We start from the raw sequence: 11,133 nt of genomic DNA, 5'->3' as shown, positions 1-11,133 counted from the left end.
TTCGGATTAAAAAAGAAGCAGGGGGAGACAGGTCTCTGGGGGCTGAGCGCACGTTCTGGTGCAGGGGGCGGGGGTTCCACCCACGGCCCCGGCCCCTGCCCACCCGAGGACCTCTCCGCGGAGGGGGAGGGCCACGGCCCTCCTTGCAGACTAGGGGCGTGACCCGGGAGGGCAGGGCGGGGCCGGGGGGGGGGTCCCCGCACGGAGGCCGGGGCGGGGCCCCGCGAGGAGGGGCGGGGCGCGGGCGGGCGGCGCATGCTCGGTGCCGCGGAGCGCTCAGCCGCGGCTGCCGCTGCCCCCGCCGTCGGCGCCACCGCCCACTCGGGGCTGGCCAGCGGCGGGCCGCGGGGACGCGGAGTTGGGGCCGGGCCGGGCGAGCGCACGGACATGGCCCCGTGGCTGCAGCTCTGCTCCGTCTTCTTCACGGTCAACGCCTGCCTCAACGGCTCGCAGCTGGCCGTGGCCGCCGGCGGCTCCAGCCGGGCTCGGGGCGCGGACACCTGCGGCTGGAGGGTAAGGGGACGACGGCGCGCACAGGTGCCCGCGGGCCGGCCGGACCCCCGCGGCGCCTGCCCTGCCTTTCTCCCCGGGGCTCGCGTCCGCCCGCCCCGGCCGGGATGAAAGGGGCTGCGCGACCCCCCGGCTTTGTGTTGCGAGTGAGGCGCGGGGGGACCCGGGGGTTCCCGTCGCGGCGTGCGGGCGCGGGGGGCGCCCCACCCTTTGTTCCGGGCCGGGGGACCCTCCGGCACCTTTGCAGCCCGGGAGCGCCGCTGGCCGGCCGTCTGCCGAGGCCGGGGTCGGCCGGCGAGCGGGGTCTCGGGCGCAGGCCAAGGAGGCGCCCCCCGCCCCTTCCCCGGGGGCTGCTTTGTTCCCTCTAAGTTGGGTCGTTTTATTCTCTCCCACCCCCTTTCACCCCCACCCGACTTCCTGGGGTGTTTTGCTCCCCGCTCGCTTTCAAACCTTCCCCGTCCAGCCGCTGGACTCATAGGTGGACCCTGGGTAGGTAGCAGTCCCGGGACCCCCGGCCAGCATCCCGGCCCACTTCGAGGTGCGGATTCTCCTCGCGGCCCCGATGCGGAGTGGGTTCTGTCCCGTGGCTCAGGTGCCCAGACCCTGGTCGCCGGGTGCGCGGAGCCGTCGCTGGACCCGGAGTCCAGAGCTGCTTTGATGGAGCCCGGGGCGGCGAGGGGGTGGGTGGTGGTTTGCTGCGGGCGCTGATGCCCCTTTGGACCCCGAGCGCGCGTTTCTCTGCGCCGCCCCCGCCCCTCCCGTTCCCCGCATCTCCCATCGACGCCAGGGCCGCAGCTACGCGTGGGCACTCGGGGGTCCTGCAGCCGGTGGGCAGGACTCGCAGCAGCTCTGCAGTCGGGACAGACGGGGACGTGACCTTGACCCTGCTATTGGGCAGTCCGAAGCCTCAAGCTGGCCGAGCCTGGCAGGGCGCTTATCAAACCCAGTCACCCACCTCCACAATCCCTATAGAGGATACAGCCTCCTTATTTGCGTGAAGCGTCACACTTTCTCGCTCTGTTGTCCCACCCTTGTCAAGTGTGGGACGCTCTTGCCCTTTCTTGTGTTAAAGACAGAAATCATTCAACTCTGTCCCGATCTTTTTGTTTCAAGTTTCTCTCCACCCACCCTCTCTTGGGGACTCATCCTCCTAGATTGGGGGTAGGGGTGGGATCTTAACAGCTCCCTTGGCGTTGGACTGAGCGGTGGAGGCATTTGGGGGATTTTACTGCCCAGTTCTCATCCTATAGCCTAGAAGGATGGCGCCCTGTGCTTTCTGCCCTTGCCGCAAGGCTTGTGAAGTTTCACTGCTGTGTGTGTGGTAGACCGGTAGGTCTATTCTTCCCTCAGCCTGCACCCCCCATAACTAATGGACAACGAATGGGCGCCCTTCCTTCACCAGGGGCCTCTCACTTACCATGATTTCCTTTTTTCCTACCACAGTTCCTGCCTCGACCCTGTCAGTTCTGCCCTAGGGCCATCCAGGCCCCCTTCACCAGTGGCTGTCTGGGAGCCCCCCAGCCCCAGGCCCAGCTCCTGTTCTCAGGACTTCTTGTGTATGGGATGAAGCCACACGGCCCCTCTTCTTTGTGCCGCCCCCTTTCCAGCCTGCCTTCTGCCTCACCGCCCCCTGTAGCCCTTTATGCTGCCGAGCGAGACCTGCCTGCCTTCACCCCGAGTATGTCTTTTCCTCCCTTAAGAATTTGTTCCTTGACCTCAGGTGCTGCCCCCTCAGGGAAACCCTCCCCGAATGCTGGTCCATTTGCTTCACCGTCTTGGACAGGACCTTGCACTTTGGTCCTCATCAGGTTGCAGCCTCCGTATTTGCTCACATCCCTGTCGCTAAACGAGTTATGTGTAGACACTTCATCTCATCTGGGTGGCCTTGGAGGCTGGACCTCTAACATTGAGCCGAGCCCAGTTATTCTTTGCAGCCTTCCTGCTAAATCTCGTGGAGGTGGGTTTTTTGGTTTTTTGGTTTTGGTTCTACCACTGTGGTTATCAGCTGCCTGTGTGCAGACCCCAGGGGTGTAAGAAGGCTGAAACCTGCTGTTGAATGATAGATTTTGAAAAGTGCTGGGAGAGATCAGAGCACCAAGCCCCAGTGCCCGCCTTCTCACACACTCTTCTGCCCTCTGTTCCTTTCTCAACCCCCAACCTCCCTTTCCTACTGCAAACTTTTTCTGTCCCAACCTCCCCAGAGGCTGTTCTTCCCAGAAGTTGCTCTCAGAATTTCTACTGCCCAGAGACTTTGGTATTGAACTCGGGTGTCTGGGCACCCCACCTGTGGATCTTCAGCCCGCAGCTCTGGACCAAGGTGACTTCTAGTCTAGTTGGGGCCTGACGAACCTAGAGGAATAAGACAGGCTATGCATAAGGCAGACAGACCAGGGCTCTGGTGGGCTGCAGGTCCTTCCGACGCTGGCAGTCGAGGGAGCAGGTTTTGAAGGAGGGGCAGATCTGAGTGCTTGGAGCAGAGTGGAGCCAGTGGCCGGCTTGGTTTCCAAGGGAGCATTTGTTCCAGTAATTCTCTCGTCCCTGCAGGAATGTCTACTTTCCCAGGCCTTGCAAGGTGACTGCGGCCAGCTCCGACTCTGCCAGCTCCCACTTGCTGCACACTCTTGGAGGAGCCGGCCTGGTTTAAGTGGTCAGATTTCACAACCTTCCCTTTATTAGCGGCAATTAAGGGACTGATACCATCTTGAACACAGCTCAGTGTTTTAGAAATGAGTTGTGGGCACACTTCCTCGACTACTTAAAAAAAAAAAAAAAAACCTCTTACTGTCCCTGCCAGGTGAAGTTGCTCTTAGAGTAATAAATACTCTTTTCCCAACGTACTAACAATCTGTAAAACTACTAGAGGGGTGGCCATTCTCATTTCCTCTGGGTCTTAAACCTTTTGGTTTAATTTTGTTTTTGTCCTGTGGCCACGCCTGCCGGTAATCAGGGCTTATTCTGCACTCAGGGGACATTCCTGGCAGGCTCTGGGGACCATATGTGGTACCAGGGATCGAACCTGGTCAGCCACGTGCAAGCAGGTGGCCCACCCACTGTACTCTTGCTCTTGCCCCAACTCTGGTTGAGAATGCAACGGTTGGGTTTGTGATGGAAAACTTGATAGAAAGTCTTTGGTGCTGGGGCTTCATTACCCCTTACTTTGCTGGTGCTTTGAGAAGCCTATTTAAGGAATGAGGAATGAGAAATCTACTCTCCCAGATCTTGATTTAGTGATTTTAGGAGGAGGAAGTGTTGCTTGCCTTCCTACCTAAACAGGGAATGCTTCTCCTTTCTGTTATCCCTGGGACACAGTTTCTGCCCCCCAAAAAGTCAGCTTCTTGAGGAATTCGGGAAACAGAATGTTGGCATCAACTTTTCAATGAAGTGCAAGTTTCCCATTTAAGGAAAATATTTCATCTGAAAAGGTAGGAAGGAGTCGGGTGGTACTTGGAAAAGAAGAAGTTCCAGCTGGTTAAAATTTAGGTCCCTGATAAAAGTCCAATCCAAGAACTCTCCTTGGCTGTGGGCCCAGGCATGTTTATTTGATTCGGAATTGGATGTGTTTTCATTCACTTGCAACTCATGGCCGCCCAGCCCTGCATCTGCTCTGCCCATACTCTGGTCCCCTCATCCATGTGATGGAGCCTCTGTCCCTTAAAGAATTCTGGGTTAAATGACCTCGGCTCTGTTGACACGGTTTTAAGGTGGGCATTTTTTCTGAGAAGTTCTGTGCTCACTTCCAGTCTGTTTTGCCTTGCTAATTGGGAATCCTGGCGCAGTCTGGTTCTTGGGAGCAGCCCCCACCCCCACCTATCCAGCCTACTGAAGGCCTCTGTTTTGCCCGGGGCATTGTGCTGGGCAGTAACTTGGGGATTCAGCTGCGTGAGACCAGAAAATAAGTATGGGCTCTGTGACTCTTTCCTTCCAAAGTGAAGTCCAGAGATTCTTAGAACCAGAACTACCCTGGGAGCTTGTTAAAGTGCAGATCCAAGGCTAATGCCCTCAACCTCCCCAGTAGCTCAGAGGGCCTGCAACACATGCCTTGCATGTGGGAGTCCCGGATCCCATCCGTGGCATTGCCTGGCTCCTGAGCACGGCTGGGAGATACCCCTGAGCACTGAGTCCAGAGTAGCAGCTAGATAGTGCCTACTGTGGTTTCAGAAACAAAACAAAAAAGGACCAGAATGGATGAGGTGGGGCAAAGGATGGACTTTTGAGCAAGTCCCCCATGACGTTTCTCAGTAGAGAGAGTCTTTGCTGTAGGAGAAGGCTTCAGTGATCTCAAGGAAACACTGCATTCTCAAATTCAAGATCAGAGTTTGACTTGAAATTACTTCCCTGATCTTAGAGTGGAGACTTTCCTGGAGGCCTCATCAACGAAGGGGCCAGGTGGGAGTCTGGGGGAGCTGGGGAGCCAGCCCAGTGAGGTCCCCCCAGTTTGGATTGGTTTCTCTGGCCTGAGATTGAAGAGCCAACTGGCACCATAACAGCCCTGCCCGTCCACCGGATTCCTCACCCGCTGGGTTCCTCCCCCAGTATAGCTGGACTGGAAAACCATCTCGGAAGAGTAGGGTTGGATCCAAATCATATTCTCAGCTGCTCAGTGCTTATAGTTTAAACTACAAAGGAAAGCTTTGCTAATGCTTTTTTTTTTCCTTTTAAAGTCTTGATTTTAAGTTGAATAGTTTTTACCCTGCTTTGGAGAGGGAAAGGAGAAAGAACTGTGTATGTGCATGTACACGTGTGTGTGTGTGTGCATGTGTGCATGCATGCACTTTCAAACCCGCCTTTCCAGCCCCATTGGTCCCTGAACTTTTCGCATGCCAGGCCAGCAGATGTCCACTGCTGTGGGGCTACTGCATCAGCAATTAATTCTTCCTTTCATTCCTCACTGCCTCCCGCTTCTGCCCCTGATGGATGAGTTTTCAGGCTTCTAGACGCTTGGGCCCCCCACCCTGTTGGTCAGAGTGCAGAGTGTGGCTGTGCTCACATCCCCTTAGTTGACAGGCTGGGGTGGGGGCAGGCACCTTGAAGCTGACCTCGCGCCGGCAACCCTGCTCCGTATTGCACCCCCCTCTCCCCGTGCCCCCAGTTGGCAGGGTCTCCAGCCCTAGGCAAGCCCAGTAGCCCCCTCTCTCCAGGCAGCCCGACTTGCTTGGCTGCGGGAGGTGGTGTCCTCCTGGGCTCTGTTTGTCTTGGCTGCTGGGATGTTCTGAATGGGCCTGACACACGATTAGGTGACTGATGGCCCTGAAACACATTGTCTCCTCCAGGGCCCGGGCCCTTTGAAGCTCTTCCCGGTGGGAAGTAAAGAGACTATTTGCTCTATTAAAATGCCTTGGTATTTCCTCTGTTTAACCACAGGCCACTTCCTCTCTGCCACTCTAAGCCCGGCAGGGCCACCGGCTGATTGAAAAGACACAAGCCTAGGAGAGATCACATCCTTACTGAGACAGATAGTCCCCACTGGCGGCTGAAAGCTGGGGCAAGTCCAGAGAAGAAGCCACATCCACCCGGGTTCTTTGAGATGGTTCCTTGCCTTGCTCAAAATTTAGATGGTTGTCGTGATTCACATCAACTCCTAAACGGATCAATGCCGCCCCCCAATTAAATTGTTTTTTGTTTGTTTTGTTTTAAAGAAGTCACCTTAATTGTAGTGAGATCTGTTTGTGCTCTCCACACTGCTGGTTAAAACAGTATCATAAGCTGAGTTTCTTGTCCTGTGAGTTGGAAACTCTGGGCTGTAGGAAGAAAGAATCTGGTGTTTGTTCACAGATTACCATTACTTGGCTTGTTGCTTTCTGCATGCATCCTCTGCTTGCTTGCACTCCTATGCTCAGAAGGCCAAGTAAAAAGTTTATTGTTTAAATAAAACCAAGACTATCCCCAGGGCCAAGTGGTCTCTTAAAAGGAGGTTTAATTAATAATGCCAGACAAGAAACTAAAAATTAAACAATTAAAACATTGCTTAAGCACCAAAGCCTGAAACTTTAAACACCCAGTTCCCGGGTTTTGTTAAAAAAAGAAAAAAAGTTCCCGAAAGAGGAATAACTACTTGATCTCTAATGGAGTCTATTATTGTAACTTTTACAACTCCATTGTTCAAAGTATCCATGATAAAAACAGCTTCCCCTTTCCTTGCTTGGAAATAAATGTTGGGTGAAGCTGGATGTAGCTAATTAAGGCTACAACATTTAAAGGTGGGACTTAATAGGTACCAGCTGTCCTCAACAAATCACTGGGTGGATGACAAAATAAAGATGTGATGTGAACACACATGTAATTCTCTTCTAAAGCGGAAGTTGGCCTATAAATTGTCTGATTTAACAGCGTAAATGAAAACTATCTCTACTGTGCACTTTCAAGTGTTTGTGTTTTATAGTAAACCTAATGGTAAACATCTTGCGTGCATAAAACTGGTACCTTTAGAGTATAAAGGGCAGTAGATCATCAGGATTGTTGAAATTTTAATAAATTGTAGCGGTACATGTCCTTATTCCAAACCTGATTGAACAGACATTAATCACAGGCTTTTCACTAAAGTTACTACATTGTAAAAAACTTGCTTGAACTTACCAGAAATGCCTTATAAAGTTGAAGCAGCCCTTTGCAGAGGCAATGGGAATTGATAGCATTAATTAAAATGTTTAGTCGGCTATTTATATTTTATGCATTAACTGCATACTTCAAAGGAGTATTTTGGAACTCATGGGGATTAAGCTTTAAATATAACTTTTTTAGATGAAAAGAAAAAGTATTTCATTCCTTTAGAGCTCATAGCTTCTCTTGAGTGTTCTGTTTTGTCAGTTTTGTAGATATTTTTCTCTCTTTACTGGCTGGTAACCTTTTAAAACTTGCTGGCGGTTGCCCCAGACTTCTGTTCTGAGATGGACTGTTTTATTGGAAGGTAGGAGGGTTGATGGAAATAGATGAAGGGTTTCCTTGAAATGAAGAGGTGCACTTTCCTCAGACAGGCCAGATGGTTTAGAAAGCCTTTCCCTGTGATTTTATTCTATCCAGGTGATTTCTGGTTTCTCCTTTTCTAGACTGTGCCCATCCGCCCCGCCCCCCCCAGTGTACACACACACACACACGCACACACACACACACACACACACAGAGTGAGAAGAGTGCAATGCAATCCTGACTGAATGCAGAAAAAGTCTGAGCATGTGTCCTGCTGAGTGACAGAGGTAGACAGATTGGCATGTTTGCTGTGGCAGGGCACAGGCACCTGCTTAGTATCTCTTTGGTTTTAGAAATACCTCATCATGGCAGTGCTAGGAGGCTGCTGCCAGTGCAGTGCTGGGGGACCAGGCAGTGCAGGGCAGGGTGCACACCCAGAGCCCCCACACGCGAAGCGTATGTTCCAGCCCTTGGCGCCATCTCTCTGGGCCTCACATGGTTAGGGTTTAACTGCTCACTGTCTGAAGTGCAGGGAAAAAAAGACTCATTCGGAGCAAGGAGGCAAAAGAATGCTTTGAGCAACGGCTTTGTCACGTCATGTTCACTTGGTTGCAGTGAAGGGTTGCAGGAGGCTGGCCTCTCTCCTCCTCCCGCACCCACTCTTCCTTCCTACCTTATTTTTCAGAAGGTCACTCAGCACCCCCCCAGATACCCGTCTCCTTTAAGATACCCCCCAGTTGCACCTGAGGTTACTACCACCCCCAATTCCAGTGCTCTTGGGGGAGCCCACTTTGGGAAGCACTGTCTTTGAATGTTTTCTTTTTTGTGAAGGCTGGTTTGAGAGGCCGGTGTGACAAATAAGTGTTGGGTGCTGCTTGGCACCTACCTTTGGGATCCAGATTTTCATTTTTTAAAAATCACGTGTGTGTGTGTGTGTGTGTGTGCGCGCGCGTGCGCGTTTGGGCCACACTCAGCTGTGCTCAGGGTTTACTTCTGTTTACTCAGGGATCACTCCTGGTGGGCTGGGGGGGACATTTGGGGTGCTGGGGATAGAACTCAGGTTGGTCCTGTGCAAGGCAGGTGCTCTACCCACTATACTATTTCTCTGTTCCTTGGAATCCAGACTTTTAAAAATATATTTTTCCCACACCCAGCAGTGCTCAGGGATCTCTCCTGGTGGAATTAGGGTTCCACAGGTGTTGCTGGGGATCAAACCCAAGTGCTTTAACCATTGTGTTATCCTTCTGACCCCTGGAATCCAGATTATTAAAAAAAAAAAAATCTCAACTTTTGTACCTAGTAACTCTGGTGTCTCTCCCTGCTTCAGTTTCAAGATGTCTCCCCATTCCACAAATCTGCCCCCTAGTCTCTGATGTGAGTTTCACCTGTGCCTGAAAACTGCTGGATGACCCCGTTAATTTAGTTCTAAAAGAAGACATTTAACTTGGGTGCTGCAGGGGAGACTTGGGGTGGCAGGAGTTTGACTGACAAAGGCAGGGCCCACTGAAGGGTCTTAGCTGGGCCTCTTGGCAAATAGAGCCTGGAGGTGGGGAGCAGGTGGGCAGAAAGGAAGGTGTAGGCAGAGCTGGAGGAAGGCACCTTGAATTCGGCCTTTGTCCACCCTGGGCTCAGGGGGCTCCTTCAGCAGGTGGTAGTTGGGTAAGATAGTTCATTCAGCCATTTGTTCATGTAGGGATTTGGAGCTTGCCTTCTGCTAGACCCAGTTTCTGGAGCATAATCTGTAGTAGGGAAGACCAGTTGGGTAACAGAATCACTTGAGGGCCCTGCTCAGAATAGTGACCCCCTGCACACCCCACCCTCTTGTCCTCTGTTTCCCCCAACAGAGCCAGCCACATGGATTTTCTTGTCTGGCTGGCTGTGTGTCACCCCCACTGCAGTACCCCAGCGCCATCCCTGGCATGTCATTGCTTCTCCGTGTTTCTTAAATGACAGCTAAGTGCTCTCCAGACCGTGGAGTGAGGAGAGCAATTGGCTGAACAGTGGAAGGTCTTGGGTGCCATGGAGACCAGCAATTGCAATGGCAATTTCTTCTTAAAGTTTGGAGTTCCTTATATTTTCTTAAAAATTGGCTCCTCGGGTGGTGCTCAGATTGCCGCTGCCTGAAAGTATACTCCGCTTAGGGCTGGGGATGTGGCTCAGGTGGTTGAGCCCAGACTTCTCATGAGCTCACTCCTAGCACTGCATGCTTCCCTCTTGCCCAGTACCACTGGGTGTGGCCCTCGGGGACCCCGGCACTGCCACGTGTGGCTCCTCAGTATCCCACTTCACGTCCACCTCAGATCATTATTGCACCAGAGGTCACAGAGGCACGAACTGCTGGGCTGCTGGATGGTTCGGGAACAGGTGAGGTGAGTGGTTGGGGCTGGTAGGGGAGGGAGGTTGCACTGTGCCAAGGGCCTGTGGTTCACAGAGGGAATGTGGTTTATGTTTGTGTTTTGTTTTGGGGTAACACCTGACTGCACAAGCCTTACCCCTGACTCAGTGCTCAGGAATCACTCCTGGTGTTGCTCAGAGGACCATAGGAGGTGCCGGGGATTGAACCGGTGCCAAGGATTGAACCTGCGTTAGTCACATGAAGGCAAATGCCTTTCCTTTACTCTCTCCCTGAACCCTCCAAGAGGGAATGTCTAGACTATCCAGGTAGTAGGCAGTTGACAAGAAAATGGAATGCCGAGCATCCTCGACCCAGTGGTGTGGAGGAGATGATTCCCACCGTTGGTCCTGGGATCTCTCTTGAGCATGGAGCCTCGGGTCCCTCTGTTGCTCCCTCCCCCTCTGGTTGTGAATGCCTGCTGTTCTCGGAGGTCACTGGATGGTTCCGTCCTGCTTCCAGGAGGCTCTTTGCCTTTTTTTTTTTTCCGGGGCTGTGGGTTTGCTGGCCAGCTGTGGTAATGAGTTTTCGCCCGGCTTTGATTTCCATGCCTTGCCTCCCTGTGGGAGGAACTAGATATTTCTGATCTTACCTCTGCTCATATTCAGATCCAACCAAGCAATCAGTGACTTCCCGGGCTTTTTTGTGGGAGACTGTGGGAAAGTCCTGGTTGGCTGGCTATGAATTAATGAAATCCTTAGAAGTCTTCACTAAAGATAGCTCCTGTGGTTTAAAAAAAAAGAGAGAGAGAGAGAGAGAGAAGTAGCATGGCCTTTTTAATTTGAGAAAGAGGTCATGGAGTTTTACTGAAATTAAGCAGAGAAAATGTAACATCTGGCTGTGTTTCCTGAGGGCTGCTGCTGGGCCGTGGGGCCGTGGGGCGCAGGGTTCCTCCCAGCCTCCAAAGGTTGCCCTGGGGGTACGCCATTGTGCACCCTGAGTTTGTGAGTCTCCTCTGGAAATAGAAATGCAGCCCCTGCAGCTTATCCCTGGAGCGCATTTCCAATCTCCTTTTTTTTTTTTTTTGCTTTCTTTTTACATAAATAAAAAAGTGACACACACTTTTAAAAAAGTGGATAGTATTCTAGTTGGTCAAGATCGGTGTGTTTATTCATGGCTTTTATCTCCTTGAGAAAAGGGCTTGGGGGGGAAGAGTTTGAGCAGAAGTTCCGAAGCCCTCCTAATGAATTTTAAAATGTTTAAGGAGGGGGGAGGCAGAGAATATAGCAAGTAAGATGCTTGCCACGCACGCAGCTGCCCCAGATTCAATCCCTCACACTGCACGGTTCCCTGAGACTGTGTGGAATCAGCCAGGAGCACTAAGCTGG

The 11,133-nt window shown here is 52.5% G+C and overlaps 1 protein-coding gene across 1 annotated transcript in view; it reads left to right on the top strand.

The window, feature by feature from the left end:
* Positions 1-338: 338 nt before the first annotated feature.
* The window catches only part of IL17RD (interleukin 17 receptor D), a 66,055-nt gene continuing 55,260 nt past the window's right edge, over positions 339-11,133 (top strand). The window contains exon 1 of the mRNA XM_056129553.1: positions 339-513. Coding sequence (XP_055985528.1) covers positions 388-513 — 126 coding nt within the window. The 5' untranslated portion in view covers positions 339-387. The remainder of the gene's footprint in view (positions 514-11,133) is intronic.

This window comes from Sorex fumeus, unplaced genomic scaffold, assembly GCF_029834395.1.
Source record: "Sorex fumeus unplaced genomic scaffold, SorFum_2.1 ptg000072l, whole genome shotgun sequence".
Lineage (NCBI taxonomy): Eukaryota > Metazoa > Chordata > Mammalia > Eulipotyphla > Soricidae > Sorex > Sorex fumeus.
The sequence above is the reverse complement of the archived record's forward strand: the minus strand, read 5'-3'. Positions and strand labels throughout refer to the sequence as shown.